The sequence below is a fragment of the Eublepharis macularius genome, chromosome 1 (genome assembly GCF_028583425.1).
Source record: "Eublepharis macularius isolate TG4126 chromosome 1, MPM_Emac_v1.0, whole genome shotgun sequence".
NCBI lineage: Eukaryota > Metazoa > Chordata > Lepidosauria > Squamata > Eublepharidae > Eublepharis > Eublepharis macularius.
In genome coordinates, this window is record NC_072790.1 from 126202491 (window position 1) to 126225370 (window position 22880).

The following is a 22880-nucleotide window of genomic DNA, read 5'->3' on the forward strand; positions in this document are numbered from 1 at the left end:
GAGACCATGAGGAAATTCAACATCAGGAAGGTGTTGGACGGCCTGACCGCGGGCTCGTCGTCGTCCTCGTCGGCTTCCTCCTCGCAACAGCAGCAGGCTGCAACCCGGGAGAACGATATCCCTGAGACCCTCCAGTCGGAGCATTTCCAGCTCTGCAAGGTGAATGCTGCAGCCGTTAACAGCCGGTTGGGAAGAAACAAGAAAGGGGGAGGGGGTGGTTGGGAGAAAGAGAGACGATGGTGATGATGATGTAGCCATGATGGGTTCTACGGTCTCTAGGTCTTTTAAGATGACAATGTTCTTAGTATTTCCCCCTAAATTTTTGGATTAAGCATTATCTTGCTGATGACACTATACAGGTGCCTGGGCTTTTATTTAGAAACGGGTAAAAAAAATCCTTAAAACTATTATGTGTTTTTGCGTTATAGGATGTCTCCTGGTATATAATTCTTTTGAGAGTTTTTTTTGGGGGGGAGGGGTAGGCTGAATTGTAGGAAGACAATGATATACTGAACATAGATAAAATCTGATGTTGATAGGATCAGGGGATAAGGTACTAAAGGGTTTTTTTAGGATGGGGTATGAGTGGAAGACTGTAACTGTTCATATTCAGGTGAGGTACAATAAATGCAAAGTCTAAATTCCAAAAGGATGATGCAGCAAATTAATGCATCAGCTGTGCCAAGTTCAAAAGCAAAATGATGTGAATGTTGAGTCTCATCTCTACCTGTACAACACCTGTGGCCTAAACTGAGTTTGGCTAGCTTATAGAGTGACTGCTTTGTCTAAATAACTGAGGTTGGGAGTGAACCTAAAGGCAAAACGCCATCCTTGTTTAATAGTACTACTGGTATCCTCCCCCCAATATTAACAGGAACAATTGAAGGTTCAGATATGTCCCTCTCATTTCATCAAGATGAGCTGATTTATATGAAGGGTTTTGCTGTACATGTAAATGTCTAATGTCACAAAATATTGAATCAGACATTTATTTCTGTAAGGTGTACCTGAGATCTAAATTAGGTGACTAGATTTATCTTGTTAAATTCTATGACTCACATTTTACAACAAGAGAGGCTGCTGTTCCAATTCATAGTTGCAGAATGCTGTGTGTGTATAAGAGATTTCTTAAAAGCTGCCATGGATTAGCAGGTTTATGTCATCTACGGCTTGCATCAAAGAAACAGCAATGGCTCTCTGAAGAGCCATTTTAATAATTAGTGGTCATTTAATTTACAAGACTGGTTGTGTCATCACATTTCCCAGTGACTGTCTTGGATTTTAATTCTCATATCCTGACCACAGCTGTTTATGAAAAAAGTTGCAGATTAAGCTGTGAATGCATAAAATGTGAGAGGTGAACTGGCAGATTATTTAAATGTATGCAAATAAGGATAAAATCAAGGTTTTATTTAATGTTTTCATATTAATTCTCCATTTAGTTGTTTATTTTTCCAGCAACCTCAATTTAAAGTCAGATGCTCTCTTGAAAACTTAAGTATAATTTATATGAAATTTTCCCTAACATGCTATCTTGATTTAATTTTTTTACTGCTGTCTAATCACCATTGCTTTACTGCTCTGACTTGCCAGACTGTACGCCATGGTTTCCCTTATCAGCCTTCGTCCTTGGCATTTGATCCTGTTCAGAAGATACTGGCCATTGGGACTCAGACTGGAGCTTTAAGGCTGTATCCTTTTTTATTATATTCTAAAAAGCAGATTATTAAGAAGATTTTCCTTGTTTACTTTGAAGTGCTGGAGCTAATGTGGGAAAACATTCTGGAGCTCAGGTATGCATTTTAATGGGGGAAAGGGAAAAGGGTGGTCCTTGTTACTTTTGTCTGTGTTTCTGTAGTATATCGATACATTATAAGGTATTCTGGGAAATCATGCTTGCTATTTTTCATACCTGAATATAAACAGACAGATAGTCTGTATTGAATATTTGGAATAGTGTATGTTTTGGGGGAGGGGGGTGAATGCAGTTGGTTAATTTTCTGCCCTGAGACCTAAACAAAGTTCTTGTTTCTGTTATTCTTTTATAAAGCTTTCCATTTTTGATGTTTTAAACAAAATGTTTCCAGTATAAAATAATGTCTGCACAACATTATAAAAAAAGTGAAAACATAATTTGAATTTTCTTTAGTTTGGGAGAAAGCAGAGATTTTGTTATGCATTTGGCTAAATGGTGGGGGGGTATGATTACAGGTCATCTTAGCATGACTTTCTTTTAAAGTAAAATTCAGCCTTGTTAATGCTTTTTCTTGCTACTGCTATGCCAAAAATGAAATGGATTGTGCGTCTCTTTAAATGTCAAAAACAATGGCAGATGTTGTCTTGATTTTGTAGTCATCCAATTTATTTAAAAATATTTTAACTGGAGGCTGAATTTGAGAGAATAGAAATACTGTACACACTGTTGCTACTGGTATTGATGAAATGTTCATTTTCAAGTTGTTTGAAACTATAGAAATAATAGTGGCACATGGTCTATTTCCTGTTTGTTGAAACATTTCTATAAGAGTTTAAGGTTATGCATATAATTAGCTGGTTGATGTAGTGGGAAAATGTATAGGTGAGCTGGTGGATAGGGATAATTTGTTTGAGGGCTGTTTAATAAATGGCGCTATTTGGTCAATAGAAGGTGATAGCGAGTTATAACAAAAGCAATTCACTTGGAGTATGGAGTAAAATTAAAGGAGATAATGTGTACTCTTGTGGCAACACCTACAATCACACAGTGTGCAATTGTGTGCACACTTGCCTGAATATAAATCTGGTTGTAATCAAATTAAATAAATGTGAATAGAATTGGGTGATGCATCTAGCAGGAAATGTAGGTATTAAAATGTATTCTTGTTAAGACAAATCCTGTACAGTATCAGTTCTGAGAATAGTCAGTTGCCATTATTGATCCTGGTTCTGAATAATTTTTTTCTTTACAATATACTAAATTTTCTATTTGTCTCATGTTAATAGTCTACAAATGGAAGGAGCTGCCATTCCCCATCCTTTTCTTATCCGGGCACAGCTGTTTGCTTTCTTGTTTTAATAGCAGTTCCTCCTTGTTTACTCTGGCAGAAGCTGCATTTGCCTAATGGGGGAGAGTATCTATGCAGCAGAGTATAACTGCTTTTTAAAAAAGTTTCTGTCCAGAGGAGTGTTTATGTGGGGTTTTTTACTTTGGCACAGTACAAAGCAATTGGTAATTAAGTCAGTTTTAGAAGATTCTCTGTTTATTAGCATTGTTTTCATTGGTAGTGAGTTCATTCCCTTCTAGTGGAAGGATGACTCAAATACAGGTTTTTTGTCATTGAGAGACAATTAGTGGAGATCAGCATTTAGAGGGGAAAATGAGGCAACAGTGTGATCTACTTTCTACTGGACCTTGAAACGCTTTCTTGATAAAAACCTCTGCATGTTGCTTATGATTATAATTAACTCTGTTGGACGAACCCACAAATTTTAATGTTGTAACTAGCCATTGATATCAATAAGCCTAGGCAACTTCTAACAGTTTATGCTTAATTGTTGACTCTAATGACAGCAGAAGAACTGTATTGATAGGAGTTCTATAAAGATAGTAAACAGTATTGTTATCTTCATTTGTGGAGTAATAGTTTTATATCTTTGGGAGGTGCCCTTCTGTGCTTTCCAAACCTGCTTAAATTACATATTGTAAAAGAGCATGTGCAGATTTGAGACTGTGTTGTCTAAGCAATTAAAAGAATTGTTGACATCTCAGCGTCACTACTTGATAAGAAGGGGCACACAGCAGATCCTCCAAATAGGAGGCTGTCAAGAACTTTCTGCAAGAAGGCTTGCAAGGGTGAAGAAAGGCTAGGCCTGGTGTAGCCATGTCCTTCATTTTCCTAGTTCCTTAAAACAAGCGGGGGTGGGGGGGTATTGAACAACAGAAGCTGAAGAAAACACTATAGTTCTTCAAATCCTCCCATTTTCTAAATTCAAGGTGAAAGACTACACAGAAGAATTAAAACAGATTCCTATGCTTCAGATTCCTGGCTTGTGAGCATGTATAGAACTGTGCATGGTCATCTGCCCACTCGTTGTCAGAGAAGCCTAAGGTCTTAGAACTGGCATTACAAATGATGACCATCAAATGTAACTTCTTATAAACACAAGTTTTCTTTCTTTGCTATTTAACAACAACAAAAACATACCTTTGTAACAACTGTGCTACAGGAAACTTCCTTATATTTGCAATTAAAACACCTGCATCCATTTTATCTTCTGCTTTTGTCTCTGTTAATATTAACTAGCTTTATACGAAGAAAAAAAATCATCTTCTGGTCTGTGAACTTCAGAACCACCTGAAGTTATAAATACTTGAACAGGCTTTCTCAGAACATAGCACGAGTGGACTCTTTCATATCTCTGAAATGTTCCTTCAGTTCTGCCGTCCTTCCACATAGGTTTGGGCATTTTATCCTTATGAATTAGAACAATGTAATTTGCCTTAATTGTTCTTTTGTGGCATTGTGGCAATTAGTCTGAACTGCATTCCAATAGATTCTTTATGCCACCTATTCCACAAAAGAGTCATTAATGTCCTTTGAAAAGGTAGAAGTGTTGGTCTGTTCTGTAAAGAAATTAATTGGGCTTAAGTGATCCTCTGTCTCATAAATAAAGATGTATCTCACACTTCAGATGGCACAGCAGTTCGTCCTTGTCTTCTTCAGAGACGATCAAATCAATCTTACCCTGTATATACCATATCATGCTGTTTGCTCAGTGGTGAACTGCAAGTAATCCACTATTCTTTTAAAAAGTTGCTGCTTGTGTATCTGAGACCCAGTGTCACCCAAATCTTGATCAGCTTTCCTGAAAGTTTGGGCATTATCTGAAGTGCATTTCTGGAATCTACATAGAGCAACAGACTTTCTCAATAACAACATAAAACTTTCAATACAATCCTAGGAAACTCTACTCAGAAGTAAGTCCCACTGATTTTAGTGGTGTTTACTCTTGGGTCATTGTGTTTAGGATTCACCTCTAATTCCTTAATTTGAAATAACTTCCATATGAATTGCTGTGTTTATAGCACAGTGGAAAGTACACTCTGTGTTTGTGTGTGTGTGTGTTTGTTTAAGCAGTTCTTTATTTTTATGCTCCAAGAGTATAGTGGGATAGCCACCTCGTTTCCTGGTTGTACTTAGCGCAGTTTGCTTGCTGTATACTTCTGAATGATAGTTTTCACAACTAGCTTCCCTTTATATTTCAATACTTCTCTAAAAATTTTTATAACTGCCCCCTTTAACCCAGTGTCATCAGTTTATATGATGGTATTCTAAAGTTTGTGCATGTCTTTAGTTGAATTATGGAGCAAACATATGGCAAAACAAACTTTCATAATACTTAGAAGTTATCTCTGCCAAGGGTTGGTGAAGTAGATCTTTCCCTTTCTCCAAGCAGGCTGCCATTTGTCCCAAAACACCTTTCTGAGGATTGACAGAGCCTTGCAAGCAGAATCTGCTGCAGGTGTGTGTGTGTGTTAATCTTGCATTTGCAGAGATTAATTTTGGTTGTTGTATTTCTCCTTTTTTCCTTACAAATTCAGAAAACTTCATCTACACTATTGCTGTTTACTGTGATATCCTTAATCAAGCATTTGAAACATACTGGGGTAGTTAAAATATGTCTTACAGTGACTGCAAGCAAAAAGGAGGTGGCAAGGCAAAAAAAATCTGGTCATTCAGAGTCCTTGATTCTGATTTTAGGGCAAAGCTTAGTGATTCTTTCATCTGTAGGTCTTAGTCTTAACAACAGGTACTACAAAGGATTTTGACAGAAGATGAGAACGAGAAATACTATCTCTGATTGGCAGAACTGGGTAAGAGTATTAAGCAAATTGAGTTCAGATTTGGCCCAGTTAGTAAACAATCATCACATGAATAAAGAAGTGCATTAGATACTTATGTTTTCCTTTGTTAATGGTGATAGTTACAGTAGATTCCATGTGGGGATTAAACAAAGTATTCATGAGTGACTGTATTTTCACATAGTCTGCTTTACAGGGACAGCAGTGTTGCCGAATCACTTTTTGAGCTTCCCACTATTCTAAATTGTAGCCAAGATGAGATTTAATCTGGCAAGTAAGGTCAGTCTAATTTTGAGTATAATTAAACTATTTCGCTTTTATTTCATGGAAATTGGACACTCGACATTTCATCTTCCATTCTAGATTCCCCCATTATACTAATCATTCCCAGAAATGAGGTGTTTTGGAAGCTTCGCAAAGTAAACTTGAGTGTCCTTCTTGTAGTTCATGATGTTTCCACATTGAGAAGAGGTGGACATTTGCTCTTCTTAAACCACTGCAAGCTTAAGTGTCTTTAAATTTTCCTCTTGTATAAATCTACACTGTCTACTAGATAGATCAAGTGGGAACTTTTACAGTTTATAATAGTAATGTGGCTGTCCACCAGGATTTGAACTGTGATAGCAGTAATCTTAAAAGTGGGCATTTGCTTTTGCTTTTGAGAATAAATAAGAATGTGGCAAAGTCAGCTCAACTATCATCAGTCATCATCCACTTGACCATTTGGGTCATCACAGGTTATGCAGTGTCCTAGTGTTATTATTTTCAATTTATAGCAGATGGGATTCTATTCTGGATAATAATATATTAGCTTTTGTTTGTTTAGGCAATTATAGTGTTGTACTTGCTCTTTATTCAGTATTTCAATGTGCTCTTGACATGCGGTCTCTCTGGAAGAATCTCATTGCCTTTGGTGCTGCAGCTGAATTCTAGTATTATGAGGAATCTCTTCAAATTTGGACACAAGTCTGTGAAGTTTCCCATATACTTCAAACGGCGTTTGGATTTCACAGCATCATATGTGTGGTGAGATTCTTCTAATCTTTTTACTGAGTTTGTTCACATGGGGATTAGTAACAAATCTGTCTTGTCAAATCAGTCCACTAGAATCTTCAGATAAATGTAATTTTTTTGTCAACCTCTTAACTCTTGTATTAGTCAGAAGTAAAATGTTTCAATTGTCAATTGAGGAATTTGACCATCACTGACCATCAATTTTTGCTCTGAAAAGGCTGGGGAGTCACTTTCCACTTCATGATCTATAAATTGCTAGGGTTACATGAATCTTCATATGATGATATCTTCATAATTCTGTACTAATTCCCTCTAAGTCATAGAGCTGTCAGTGGGGTAGATCTTACCACTCCACTGGCCAAAGTTTGAAGCCTTTCTCCAACTAAAGTTTATTTATTTATTTTATCATATTTGTATTCCGCCCTCCCCTCGAGCAGGCTCAGGGTGGATAACAGCATTAAGAACATTTAAAACATCCCCTATAAAACATTTAAAAGCATCATACAAAAATATAAAAATAGCACTCTTTTTTCTTGATGACGACAGTACAGTTAATAACAAATAGTGCAACAGTACAGTTGAACATAGCAGCAGCTTAAGAACAGTGGTGGGCAGCTCTCGTAGGGAGAGGGGTATATGTTGTATCCTCCAGCCAGCGGAGGCCCAGCCTCAGCCATAAGCCTGGCAGAACAACTCTGTCTTACAGGCCCAGCGGTAAGATAGTAGATCCTGCCGGGCCCTGGTCTCGGTAGACAGAGCGTTCCACCAGGTAGGAGCCAGGACTGAGAAAGCTCTGGCTCTAGTCGAGGCCAGGCAGGCCTCCTTGGAGCCAGGGACTGAGAACAATTTATTTTCTCCTGATCGGAGGGTCCTCTGGGGAATATACAGGGAGAGATGGTCCCTTAGGTACGCTGGCCCCAGTCTGCACAGGGTCTTATAGGTCAATACCAAGACCTTGAACCTGATCCGATACTCCACTGGCAACCAATGCAGCTCACGCAATATTGGTGTAATATGCGCCCTATTTGGTGCTTTCATAATGATGCATGCTGCTGCATTTTGCACCAGCTGTAATCTTTGGGTCAGGCTCAAGGATAAGCTTGTGTAGAGCGAGTTACAGTAATCTAACTGAGAGATGACTGTTGCCTGGATCACTGTAGTTAAGTCACAGGTAGACAGGTAAGGGACAAGTTGCCTGGTCTACCGCAGGTGGAAAAAAGACCTGACAACCGCTGTGACCTGTGCCTCCATTTTCAGGGAGGCATCTAGGATCACCCCCAGACACTTAACCCTTGGAACTGGCACAAGCTGTGCCCCATTGAGGGCCGGGATCCGGAGTCCCGAATCCAGTCCTCCGTGGCTCAAGTATAGAGCCTCCTTCTTTGTTGGGTTCAGTTTCAGTCGACTCTGTTTCAACCAATTAGTCACGGCTGCAAATGCATGTTCCAGGACGTCTCGGGCTGAGCCGGGGCGTCCGTCCATCATCAGATACAGCTGGGTGTCATCTGCTTATTGATGACACCCAAGCCCGAAACTTCGCACCAACTGGGCAAGGGGGCGCATGTAGATGTTAAACAGTAAAGGGGAGAGTATTGCCCCCTGTGGGACCCCACACACAAATGGGTGACGGGGTGACAATTTCTCCCCAAGCGCCACCCTCTGTCCCCGACTGTGGAGAAAAGAGACAAACCACTGTAAGGCAGTCCTTCGTATCCCCACATCGGCGAGGCGGTGAGTCAGAAGATCGTAATCGACTGTGTCAAACGCTGCTGACAAATCCAATAATATCAGCAGCGCTGAACCACCTCGGTCCAGATGTCTGCGAAGGTCGTCTGTGAGGGCGACCAGCAGCGTCTCCGTCTCATGTCCTGGCCGGAACCCGGACTGAAAGGGATCTAGGGACGAGACATCATTCAGAAAACCCTGTGTCTGTCCCACCGCCGCCTGCTCAATCACCTTTCCCAGAAACGGGAGGTTCGAGACTGGGCGATAATTGACCAGGTCAGTGGGGTCCAGTGATGGTCTTTTCAGGAGCGGTCTCACCACGGCTTCCATCAAGCCCCATCCCGAAGATCAAGTCTAGTGGCTCTTCCTCCAATGGAAGAACCACTTGAGTGAGGTGGAATCAAAGACTTTTGTTCTTCTGTGGTAGCTGAATGATCTAATCACAGCTTGCTTGCATTTGCTGCTCCAGAACTTTTTAAATGACTTCAGTCTGCCATCTCTTTGTTATATGGGTAGCCTGAGGCCCCATATCAGTGGCTTTACAAATGATTACTCTGGAAAGCTTGTTCCGTAAATGCAAATTTGCTTTATTTGCTCATATTAAACGATTGTAACTAAAATTAGAAACACTTTTTACAAATAAGCTGCCAGCTGCAGCAGATTGAGCAGCAGGACCACACCAACAGAAGACACTCTGAGCTACATATTGTTTGAAGCAGGAGTAGTAGAAATTAGTAGGCTCCACTAAACCATTTTACAAATCCTATTGTCAGCTCTTGAAGGCTCCTGTGTGCTTATATCAATGTGGATGGATTTGTTTGCAAGATACCATTTTGACACAAAAAACTTGCATTATTTAAAAACAAAATTGGGGATTAAACAAATGTAGGCTATTTCTGGTACTATGGATTAAATCTTTTAAGCATAGTATTTGTTAGTACAATCCACACTTTATGCAACAAATGAAAGTGTTTTCCATACAAGGAAAGGCTTCTATAGTTTCCTCATGCCAGTGGGGCTTTCCATGTGGCAGGTTTCCCTGCTTCAGTCTTCTGACAGGGCTGTCCTCCCTACCATGAATTTTCAGGGTTTTTTTAAAAAATGCCAGTTGTGTATCATTATAATAATAATCTGTGTTATCAGGTTCTCTGAACTCACAACTTTCAATTTTTTAAAAAAAGTAAGTCTCTAGCCCCCTTTTGTTGGGGAGATACATCTTTCTCATTGCATTTCCACAATAAAAGGGACTAGAGGTTTACTTTTATAAAAAGAGGAAATGTGTATTCAGAGAACCTGATGCAGACTATTATAATACTATATAAGTATAGCAAATTTAAAAAAGAAAAGCAAAAAATCCTAGTGGAGTGGGGGAATACCTGCTGTGGGAACATGATCAGGGAAAATGACTGCCCTGTGGCCAGGGTTGGGAAGATGCAAACTTCACAGCATTGTATTGGAGAAAAGCTAGAGAAATCCTGGGAAGTGCACAATGCACCTTGATGCTGTGGGGAAGAAAGACCCTCCCCTTCCCTACAATATTGAAACTGGGGCAGATAACTTATGTGGAAACAGATGAATCTTTTACCTTGCAGCACATATCTTAACACAACAAAACTGTATAACTTGCATTTTGATGCTAGCATTGCTTCAGAAGCTCTTTGCTGCTGACTTTCTTTCTGGATTTTAGGGTCTCTGGTCACCAGAACAGCATTGGTATCTGAATCTCCCAGTGTTGTGGATTTGTATTTCTGGAATTTTTCTATGTATGGAATAATGCAATAACTGAACAAGGAAGACACTCCACTAAGTAAAATCCTGGAGTCTTATGGAAAGGAACAAAAAGTAGCTCAAAGGATGATATTTTGGAGTATTTTCTTCTGCAGAAATGAGGCTTCTTTTAAAAACACATTGAAATGTAAAAATATTTTTTATAGCACTGGATTACAAGGGTAAAACAAACCTGTCCAAAAAAAAAAGTATTTTCCATATTTTAATTATTGTTGTTCTATGCTGGAATTCTTCTTGAGAAAGGCAAGGTAAAAACATAAATTCAGAGGAGAAAAGATGATGGGATGCATGCACAAAATCTGTTACCAACATGCAAATTCTGCTAGATCGAAGAGAAATGGAGGGGGACCTAAGGAGTGATAACTATGTAGAACTTTTTTCTTCATGTTTCTTCAATCAGTACTAGTTCAGTGAAGGAGGATTGCTGCTCTTGAAAGTTTGGAAGTAGTTGCTAAAGTGTGTTGCAGTAGTTTTAATGTTGACATTAGTTTTAATGTTGGCAAGGATACTTGGATTCAGACTTTTTACTTCCCACCCCCATGGTGATCTAGGACAGCCTTAGTCAGCCAGTCTGTTATTGCAGTTTAAGGTATGTGGGGGCGGGGAACTGTGTGAGCCTTTTAGTGGAAGACTGGATATAAATAAAATTAATAACAACAACATTCGATTTATATACCATCCTTCAGGATGATTTAACACCCACTCAGAGTGTTTTACGAAGTATGTCATTACTAGCAACAAAGCTCGTTGTGGGAAAAAATACAACAGGCTCTAGAAAGGGGAGGGGGGCAGGCAGGCGGGCATTTCCTCCGCCATCTGTCACGGATCCCATACAGATGAAGGCAGGGGGGTGGGCATGGCCACCTTCTCTGCACCTGATCCCATCCGAGTGAAGGGGGGGCATTGCCACCTACTCCACTTCTGATCCCACCTGGGTGACAGTGGGGTGTGGCCATTGCCACCTGCTCCGCTCCTGATCTTGGTCGGGCTAAGAGGGGAGTGGGCATTGCTACCTGCTTTGCTCCTGATCCAAGCTGGGTGAAGAGGGGATAGGCATTTACACTTGCTGCACTCCTGAACCCAGCTGGGTGATGGCAGGGAGTGGGCATTGCCACATATTCCACTCTTGATCCCAGCTGGGTGAAGGCAGAGGGCAAGTATGGCCCCCTGCTCCTTGCCTGATCCCAGCTGGGTGAAGGGTGGGTGGGCATTGCTACCTGCTCTGCGCCTGATCCCAGCTGGGTGGGGGCAGCGGGTGCACATTGCCACCTGCTCCGCTCCTGATCCCAGCTGAGTGAAGATGGGGGGGGGGTGTTGCCACCTGCTCTACTCCTGATCCCAGCTGGGTGAAGGTGGGAGGTGGCCACTGCCACCTGCTATGCTCCTGATCCCAGCTGGGTGAAGGTGGGAGGTGGCCACTGCCACCTGCTACGCTCCTGATCCCAGCTGGGTAAAGGTGGGGGATGGACATTGCCACCTACTTTGCTCCTGATCCCAGCTCGGTGAAAGTGGGGGTTGGGCATTGCCACCTGCTTCACTCTTGATCCCAGCTGGGTGAAGGCGGAGAGCGGGCATTACCACCTGCTTCGCTCCTGATCCCAGCCAGGTGAAAGCAAAGGGTGAGCATTGCTACTTGTCCTGCTCTGGATCCCAGCTGGGTGAAGGCGGGGGCAGGCATTGCCACCTGCTCCATGCCTGTTTTCAGCCTGGGCTTCCTGCTGCGACACACTCTCTGGAGGTCTGGCTCCCTCATCTGGGCTTCCCTCCACAGCAACGGCCTCTGGAGGTGCACAAGGGTAGAAAGTGAGTTGTCTTGAATACGCTTAGCCTTTTATATAGTAGGATTATCCCTACAACAACAAATGCCCTGTGAGGTGGGTGGGGCTGAGAGAGCTCCTAGAAGCTCTGACTGACCCAAGATCACCCAACTGGCTTCAAGTAGAAGAGTGCGGAATCAAACCCGGCTCTCCAGATTAGAGTCCCGTGCTCTTAACCATTACACCAAGCTGGCTCTCTCTACTATATTCTGCACTGTTAAAGCTTCCTGAAGCATCAAAATTTGGTTGTTGTCTGGAAGCTAAACAGGGTCAGCTCTAGTAAGTTCTTGGATGGGAAACCAACAAGGAAATCCAGAGCTGTTATATAAAGGCAGGCAGTGGCAAATTGCCTCTGAACATCTTTCTTTAAAACCCTATGGGGTTGATATAAGTTGTTTGTTACTTGATGGTACTTTGCACCGCCAGCAGTAGCTTTTTTACTCAATCTCACATACTACCCTTCCCTACTACAACTCCTGTTCCAGATGTTTTTTTAAACATGCAGGCCCTATGCTTATCATAGTCTTTTTCTGGTCAAAGGGGTCCCCTCCTTCCTTTTTCCTGTGCATAAAAGCTGGTTGGAACCAACCCATTGTTTTTCTTAATTTTAGAAGAACAGTTTTTTTCATGTGATGATAGGCTCTTTTCATCCACAACATATTTGTATTTGGTAATATGGAATAATCTAGAAGTTCACCACTGGAAACTACTTTTTTGGTGCAGGTTAGGTGGCTGCTGGTATTATTTTGAAATACTATTTTCAAAGTGATTGGAAAGAAACTAGCTTGTGATATACTTAAACTAGCACAAATCCAAGTATGACATGAAATATAAATAAAATTAGAAATATTTCATATATGCTATGGAGTAGGAGCTGAGAAAAGTCTCCTAATATTCTCCTGAAGCAGTATGCTCGAAATCGTTAATGGAATGTTTAGGAAACACTTTTCTGTCAAAGCATGGGATAATTCACACGTTGTGTATCAGTTATAACTATACAAGTTATAGAAACTATACTGTTTCTAAAATAAATGCTTCCATTCAGGCTTATTTATTTAAATGAGCATGGTCATTCTATGGATATCCAGCTAAAGCATTCCTAAATATGTTGTAGGCAAAATCTGACCTAAAAGATGCAATGCAAGTTAAAGTGAGGGGAGAGCTGAGGAATTGGACATGCCATGCAGGGGTGAGTGGCTGTAAAAGCCTAAATGGGAAGATCTCCAAAGTCACTGTCATTGAGGTCAAGAGGAGGGAAAGTATAAACTCAGATAGGAAACAGTAGCTGGGATGGGTAGAGGTTGATGATTATTTCATTGAAAGAAAGAAACATTGAGGCTAGAAGAAGAAGAGTGGTAACTTGCTGGTTGTGTTGATTTCTAGGGCCTGTGTGTCTCTTTTAGAATCACAGAATTATAGGGTTGGAAGGGACCTCTAGGCTCATCTAGCCCAACCTCCTGAACAATGCAGGAAATTCACAAATACCTCCCCCCACACACTAGTGACCCTTATTCCATTCCCAGAAAATGGCAAAACACTGTCAGGATCCCTAGCCAAACTGGGCTGGGGGAAATCGCTACCCCAAGCTGGTGATCGGCCTTACCATGGGCATGTTAGAAGAGACCACGAGAACCAAGCGTTGATGTAACACTTCCTGCCCTCCCTCTCATGAATTGCCTAGGTTCACAGAATAAGCATTGCTGTCATATGGCCATCTAGCCTCTGCTTTAAAACCTCCAAACAAGAAGATCCCACCACCTCCTGAGGAAGCCTGTTCTACTGAGGGACTGCTGTAATTGTTAGGAAGTTCTTCCTCATATTTAGCCAAAAACTCTTTTGATTTAATTTCAACCTGTTTGTTCTGGTCAGACCTGGGGCATCAGAAAACAACTCCACGCCATCCTCTACATGACAGCCCTTCAAGAACTTGAAGATGGTTATCATATCACCTCCGTCATCTCTCCAAGCTAAACTTACTGAGCTCCTTCAATCTTTCCTCACAGGACTTGGTCTCCAGACTCCTCACCATGTTAGTTGCCCTCCTTTGGACACGTTTCAGCTTGTCTATATTCTTGTATTGTGGTGCTCAAAAAGGAACACAATACTCTAGGTGAGGTCTAACCAGAGCAGAGTAGAGTGACACCATCACTTCACGTGATCTGGACCCTGTACTTCTGTTGATACAGCCCAAAATCTCAATTGCCTTTTTAGTTACCACATCACACTGCTGACACATGTTCAGTGTATGGTCTACTAAGACCCCTAGATCCTTTTTGCACATACTACTGCCAAAACAAGTTTCCCCTATCCTATAATTATGCATTTGATTTTTCCTGCCTTAATGCAGAACTTTGCATTTATCTCTGTTGAAATTCATTTTATTTGTTTTAGCCCAGTTTTCCAGCTTGTCAAGATCATCCTGTATCCTGACTCTGTTTCCTATCGTATTTGCTGCCACTCCCAATTGAGTATCATCTGCAAATTTAATAAGCATTCCCTCTATTCCTTCATCCAAATCATTTATAAAAATGTTGAACAGAACAGGTCCCAGGACCGATCCCTGATGCACTCCACTTGTCATTCTTCTCCAAGAGGATGAGAAACAGTTAACAAGCACTTTTTGGGTGTGATCTGTCAACCAATTACAGATCTACCTAACAGTAATAGGATCTAAACCACATTTTACCAACTTGTTGACAAGGATATTACATGGAACCTTATCAAAAGCCTTATAAAGTTACTACCAGCAAGGTAGTAACTTTCTCAAAAAAAAAAAAAAGAGATAAGTTTAGTCTGACATGACTTATTCTTGAGAAACACATGCTGGCTCTTAGTAATCACAACCATCCTTTCTAAATGCTCAAGGACTGACTGATAATTTGTTCTAAAACTTTTCCAGGTATAGATGTCTAGCTGATGGGTCGGTAGTTACCTGGATCCTCCTTTTCCCCCTTCTTGAGGATGAAAACAACATTTGCCTGCCTCCAAACTTCTGACACCTCTCCTGTTCTCCAAGAATTCTTAAAAATAATGGACAGAGGCTCAGAAATTATATCTACGAGTTCTTTTAGTACAATTGGATGTAATTCATCTGCCCCTGAGGACTTAGTTTCATTTAAAGAAACTAGGTGTTTATACACTACCTCTATGTTGATCCTAAGCTGTAACTCCCTTCCCCCATCATATGTTCTGTTATTGCCATGTTGAGGACCATTTCCTTTGCAAGAGAAGACTGAGGGAAAAGTAGGAATTGAACAGTTCTGCCCTCTCTTCATTGCCTGTTAAAATTTCACTTTCCTGTTCCTGCGATGGGCCTACCATGCCCTTGTTCTTTTTCTTTGAACATAAGCAACCCCCCCCCCTTTTTTTTGTTTTGTTTTAAGCATCTCTTGCTAGCCTAAGCTCATAGTAAGCTTTAGCTTTTCTAACGCTCTTCCTACAAGTTTTGGCTATTTGTTTATATTCATCCTTGGTTATAAGGCCGCTCCTTCCATTTCCTGAATGAGTCTTTTTTATTTCTCAATTCATTAGAAAGCTGTTTATGGAGCCACCTTGGCTTCTTTAGGCTCCTCCTGTTTTTCCTTTTCATTAGAATCATTTGTGATTGTGCCTTCAATATTTCGCCTTTAAGAAACTCACCCCTCTTGAACTCCCTTGTAAAGTATTTCTGACCATGGGATTCTGTCCAGCATAACTTTCAGTTTGTTAAAATTTGCTTTCTTGAAGTCCAACCTATATATCTGATTACGTACAGCTTTTCCCTTCCCCAAGACTGTAAATTCCAAAATTGCATGGTCACTGCTACTCAGGGTGTCCACTAGTTTCACCTTGTCAACCAGTTCGTCTTGGTTGGTTGGTTGGTTCTTTCCCTGTTGGATTTTTAACAATCCAAACCTGCATAGCCATGAAAGACAAGTATCAAAAGGCATCTAGTAGCTTTCCTGAAATGAGATTTGCCAGGAAGCTTTAGGGCTTCTTTGAAAGGCTCCTGAAACTATCAGAAGAGGCTGGCAGGCTGTGACAGCTTACGCGAAACTACTAACAGAGCACCAATTTCTTATACCACTGTCCACAAAACGTTCTCCATACTTACTTGTATGCCTGTTTTTCTCCTTTTAACATTTCTTATGGGCAATAGAATAGCGCTTTTTGATTTATGTATAAAAGAATCTATTCTTAATTTTTAATAGGCTTATTCTGTTAGTCCTAGAAAGTCTTGCTCTGGGATGTGCAAGTTCTATTTTCTCTATTCATAGTGTGAGAGTGAAACTAGATTTTGCAGCTCTTAAAGAGCAAAGACGAAAGTTTTGAATAGGAAGTTTTTCTTGTTTTAAACAGACTGCCTCAAAGCACATAAGTGGCTTTAACCTCCATAAATCCTTTAAAGGATTTGGTAGTTGTCATGCAACTCATTTGGAGATATACAGATATACAGATATACCAAGGAGAGACTTGGGTAGAGGGTGTCATGTCATGTCTGTGTACAGTCATGCCATGATTGTCTGTATTTTGTAACCACAATGCTCATTACTAACCTGATGTATTCTCTCCTTTTTGCAAAGTGTTACTTTTTGAGACCCAGACTGGGCCTCTCTTGATCTTATAGAAATATGCACCTCTAAGCTAGCACTGACCTTGGAGCGTCCAGATGCCAGCTTTTGCTACTTTGTCCAGACGCCGGGAATATATTATTGTGTTATGAATATCTAGCCATAACTAAAAAGGGTTCTCACAGGACCCGTGTAGACTTGCGCGTCAAAGCCTTAACAGTTATTTGAGCGTGAGAAAAATCAAGTATAACAAATTGCTTGTCTTGCCTTTTCACTTCTACCAGGCTCCGTGATGGAGTGCAGACATGAACTGTAAAATCCTAAATAAAGCTTTTCTATTGGAACCAATGTGTGTTCACTGGAGAGGGTAAAACATCTATGACTTACATTGCACTGGTTCAACCTCGTGAGGTAGCTGGAGTAGTATGCATTTGAAAAATTACAGCTGAATGTGCGGTAGAAGGTTGCACAAATAGTGGTTTGCTGTGGTGAGCAGAAATGAGTATAATGATCATGGGAGAGGCTGGGGCAATTTTAATGAATTCAAGTGTGAATTATAAAGGGGTGGATGTGCAGTGGCAGACATTGCTGGTACAACAAGCCTTAATGTATTGTACATGAGAGCCTGAGAGAAGCAAGAGCTTTATTTAGGCTCTGGATAGTTGTCCGTTTAGCTTTAATTTTGGGTGTACATAAGGAAATGGAGGTGAGTGACTAATAACTATATTTACCTTTGTGAGGGGTGCTGGTACTTAAGTGTATTATTATAGAGAGCTACATACTTTACATAACAGAATGAGTGCTGGGTAGGAATTTGCTAGGTATTGCAGAAATGAGTACTTGGAAATTAATTATGACAGAAGTTGTGACATTTTCAAGCAGCAGTTAAGTTTAGATAACCCATGGATGGGCATCTGCTGGAACAGGTACGTTTTTGACTTGTATTAAATTTTTCTAGTAAGTGGACAGCATATTTTCAACATGCACAAGCAAATGATGAGCAATCTGCTCAGCCTATTACTTGCTTTTAATATGTCAAAGGTGGATGCTTTGTTCCTGTTGTGGTTTATATATATATGGTCAAAATGATGCCTTAACTAGTTTAAGGGTACCTATTCATCTTGATGGATATAATCTAGATGTCGAGAAGATATAGGATTGATTACTTAGAGCTAGTTTGGAGTTTCTTAAACATGTAACAGTAGCAGTTATGTGCTTGGAGATGGGATTATGTTCATTATCAGCTATGCAAGGATTGCAGCTGTAAACTTCTGGTTCAAACTAGAGATCCAGTTCTGCCTCTTTAATACTGAAAAAATGTATTTCTGAGCAAGAGGAAGAAAGCAGTGCTCTAAGAAATTAACAGTGCTAAGTTTTCTATTCCTGCTTTAATGTTTTACAATATGGAACATACCTGGGCATTAGCCAAGTGAAGGATTTATGATATAGATTACCAGAATATGCATGCTTTGGCAAGTAGACCTTGTTCACCTTGAATTTTAGATCTGAATTTCCTGTACTTAAGAAAAGTGCAAGCTACTTGAACTGTGTGTAACAAAATGTAAGAGAGCTTTTACAGTAGCATACTGTAACATTTTGCTATCAGCAATCCTTGAGGGTCCTTACAAGTGCATCTCTTAACTTAATTGTCTTTGTCCATTTGGTGCAGAGGTGATAGAGATTATGTCCCATGTGCTGTTGTTTTGTAACTATTATAAAGGGGTAAGAGATGATGTCATTGCTCTACTCTTGGTTATGGTACAAGTCTGCTCAGCAGAAAAACTAATTATACTTTTCCTTTCTGGGAAGAATATAGATGTGTAAGGATCTGCCAGGTGACTCTCAAAGAGACTTCACTGCAAGAGTTTAAAGAACTTTATTGAAAAGCTACCAGTTTCAGGATCTTACGCCATCTTTGACAGGAATGGCGTTTCTCTACAAGCACAAAGCATATATAGGATTCTAAGCATGGGTGAATTCCCAAATCCCCACCCCCCTGAGGTAACAGTCAGCTAAGTTCAAGAGTAAGCATCTAGGCGGGAAAAAGCAGAGCTGAGGAAGCTCTGTCGGAAAAGAAATGGTTGCACACACACAGTCTAGGAAGGTAGCCAGAAGTTGGAATAGAATGAGGAAGGGGAAATATATCTACGTATCCTGGAGAGGAGTACAGTCCACTGAGGAAGATAGTAGCTTCAAACATCCAGCATCCTCAGCCAGGAGAGTGAGAGGCTTAGGGTAACCTCAAGAGAGCAACACTTCGAATCCAATAAGTGTGCACAGTTTGAATGGGGCAATGGTCCCTGTTCTTATAGGGCAAAACATTCCCTGAGGCAGGTGAGTCCTCCCAACCGTTGGAACAAAGACCCCAACAGTCAGTTCCTGGGAATAACAAAGGTTTGATTACCTTGATTGCTTGCTGCCGGGGTGGGACAAAAGAATAAGGTTTTGCTCTCCTGTTGAATTATAAAGGAACATTTGCAAATTGCTGTCCCCGGAGCTGATGAATTTAGTTGGGGAATGTATCTTTTCCCAGATATGAATTATAAAACTTATGAGTGCTAATTGATTTCTCCTCAATCATGGGCTGGGGATCTCATCACAGAAGGAGGGGAAAGGAATGTGCTAAGTGGGATGACACTGCGAGACCTTTCTTGCTCTGGCTCCAACTGGAGCTGAGAGGAAAGTAAACTAATCACCGCTGGTCACTCTGCATTTACATTTGGCATTCCATTCATGCCTGAATCTCCCAGGCGGGATTCAGCAACTGCTAGCTGGAATTTCCCTGTTTGCAATCAAACTACATTTAATCCAGGGGCCTTGTGATTTTTATATCACAGGTAGCTATTAAATAGCTATCAAACATGGTGGAGGCTTGGCCAACTGCTTACACCACATGGTTAATTTATTCTTAATTTAGCACTTTGCAAAATTGGACTAGGGTAAATACCTGCTAAGAAGCTTAGAGTTTTAACTTCTGAAGAAGGCCATCAGTTTCAAGGTGAATTTCTGTTTGCTTTATTGTGTGCTGCAGTCCGGCTGACCTTTCATCATTTGTAAGATTAGATGATTGTACATTTTCTGCATTTAACAAGTCATGTTGATTTAACTTGAACAGAAGATGCTGCATAAACAAGCATAGTTTATCTACAGATAGATGAAATGATCAGTATACGTTTGCCTGGGGGATTAGTATGTCCTTGGTAAACCACATTTACCTGTGTGGTATTGCATCTTGCAATGATTTCTGATAATGTCTTTGATCAAAGCAGTTCCGATGTTTAGATTTTGTGTTAGGTACAGTAGTACATGTTGTACATGTACCAGTTCTTGGATCAAGGTAAGAGGGAGCCAGCATGATCTAGTAGTTTGAGTGTTGTATTAAGATTTAACAGAACCAAGTTTGAATCCCCACTCTGACATGGATGCTTAATTGAGTGACCTGTCACACTTGCTCATCCTGACTTACCTCACAAGATTGTAGCTAGGTTAGATAAAAGTGGAGGATGCAGAATGATGTTGTCAGCAGCTTGGGTAACCTTTGGGGTGGTTAATAAATGAATATAATAAAATATACTGTGTTTTCTAGCAATGTTTGTGCTTTGAAATAAGCTTGCCAAATTCCAGGTGGGGCCAGGAGATCTTCTGGAGATCTTCTGGAACTGATCTCCAGAATACAGAGCTCAGTTCCCCTGGAGAAAGTGTCTGCTATGGAGGGTGGACTTTATGGTATTATATCCCACTAATGTCTTTCCCCTGCCCAAGTTACACCCTTAAATCTCCAAGAATTTCCCAACCTGAAGTTGGCAATCCTACTTGGAAATGATTACCACAGACCAATAATATTTATTTATTACTAAGTCTTTGTTACTAATTTAAGGGGAAAGGAAAAGGCCAGATCCGTCCCAAAGACATTAAGATCTAAAATGTTGGTTTTCATATAGACGGCATGGCAAGGGAGGCTGCTGTTCTACTGGAAGAAGTTCTTAATACAGTTGAACTGCTGACTAGCTGTTTACAAGCTTGAGGTATGCTTTCAAGATAGATTTGCTGTTTGTGCCTAGTTAAGAGCTCTTGGTCCTACAGACTTAAAAAGAACAAAATGTTTGCTACCTTTCCAAACATCGGTTGGAGGTAGTGGTGATAGTAATAAGAAAGTATGAGTAGCTGCCACAAATGTTACCTTTTTGTTTCTTCCATCATTGTTTAATCTCAGGTTAGAGTCCCAGTATATAGAAGAGAAACAGACTCTAGTTTGCCTTGGTGCCCAGAACATCTTAGCAAATCCGAGTTTGATTGAAGGCTTTCCTAAACCAGAAAGCTTTCTGTGTCACTCTTGTGTGCAAGAGAGAGAAGGGGCACACGTGAGCCTGACAAATAAGTTGTATTTGTGTTTACCATGATTTGTTGTGATGTGTGAATGTGTCTTCTCTCAACCTTATGTGTGAGGATAGTAAGTTGCCTTACAGAATTGTTAGGTGGAAACTATACGTGACTCACAGGCATATGGTGGAGGCTAGGTTGGGCCCCCACTGGCCACACTAAAGATGTGTCCACCACCCTATATATGAGCCTATATATGAGCTAGGCCCTGAAATGCAGTATTTTATCATTGCCATCTGAAGAGAAGCTGTATTGTATTTAGTGTATAAAGTTATTTTAATGTTATTTATATATTATTTTATCTGTTTTTAATTGTTCTTTATGTAAATTGAAATGTACTCTGCCCTGAGCCTGCCTGGCAGGGAGGGCGAACTAAAAATCTAATAAATAAATAATAAATAATATAAAATATTTTGAATGCTTGAAATTGCTGTATGGATGTTATATATCTCTGAAATATTATCGAGGTAGCAGGTATATTGTAAACTGCTGTTGGAAGCAGGAGTTTTTAGAGCAATGTGAAATAGAATATTCAAATAGCAAATCTTAAATGTAGTAGGTTCAAGTTTGATAATTACTTTAACTTGTAAAAATGGAGAGAGGGGCATGGCTCAGTGGTACAGAATCTGCTTTGCATGCAGAAAGTCCCAAATTTAAGCCTTAGTATCTCCAGTATAAAGGACTGTACTGGGTGTTATGAAAATCTTCTCCCTGAAGCGAACTGTTGCCACTCAGTGCAGATGATGCTGAGCTTGATAGACTAATGTTTTTATTCAATGTAAGGCAGCTTCATGTGTTCCATTACAATTTTTAACTGTAAAGCTAGTATAGTACAGCAAAGGATTAATTTAAAATTGCTTTTTAAATTACACTGTTGAGGCTCATTAAGGATATCTGATTCCTTGAGTAAACGTAGGGTGAAACAATAAGTAATCTTAAAAGATAAGATGCATTCTGATAGAGAATGCAGAGGAGCCAGCTTGGTGTAAAGGCTAGAGTATTGGACTAGGATCTGGGAAACCTAGGTTCAAATATCCACTCTGCCATGGAAGTTTGCTGGGGGGACCTTGGGACAGTCACATACTGTTGGCCTAACGTTCCTCATAGGGGTTGTTGTGAGGCTAAAATCGAAAGGAGAAGAATGTGAGCCCCTTTGGGTCCCCATTGGGGAGAAAGGTGTGTGTGTGTGTGTGGGGGGGGGAATAAATAAATAATGAAAATTTAACATCTTGAAAGTATAAATCATTTTGTTGCTGTTTGGTTCAAAGTATGTTAAGACCAGCAATGACCAGCAACTGGTAATAGTGAAATGTATCCAACTATAAACAGCATAAAATGTGGGTGAAAATATGTGTGTGGTAGGGATGTAGATGGATTATGAAATGAATGTTTATAACACATAGTTTACTTCAACCTGATGTGACTACCATTAAGGGAAATATCCATTGAGTTAATGTGACTTGTAAATATAGTACATCTCTTTAAATAACGATATACAGTGGGAAGGGTAGATATTAACTGGAATCTGACATAAAAGTTGGTATGTATAACTATAGGAATTTCCACATACAGAGCTGTGTAGTGATTACTTATAAAATTGCATAAAGCCCAGCATGCTACTCTTGCATGATTCTTAAAATATGACTTAATGATGTAACTTTACCTTATGAAATCTTAGAGTAACTACAATGGATATATAAATGGTGAGTGACTGAAGAGAAACATGAGTTTTGCTAAGATAAGTTCGAATCTCTTGTCTCTTGT

At 40.3% G+C, this 22880-nt stretch overlaps 1 protein-coding gene across 4 annotated transcripts in view; it reads left to right on the top strand.

The window, feature by feature from the left end:
* The first annotated feature begins 2 nt into the window (after positions 1-2).
* The window catches only part of STXBP5 (syntaxin binding protein 5), a 374150-nt gene continuing 351272 nt past the window's right edge, over positions 3-22880 (top strand). For all 4 annotated transcript variants that reach the window (XM_055002095.1, XM_055001852.1, XM_055001931.1 and 1 more), the window contains exons 1-2: positions 3-159; positions 1594-1691. In XM_055002095.1, the coding sequence (XP_054858070.1) occupies positions 7-159; positions 1594-1691 (251 nt within the window). In that variant the 5' untranslated portion in view covers positions 3-6. The remainder of the gene's footprint in view (positions 160-1593; positions 1692-22880) is intronic.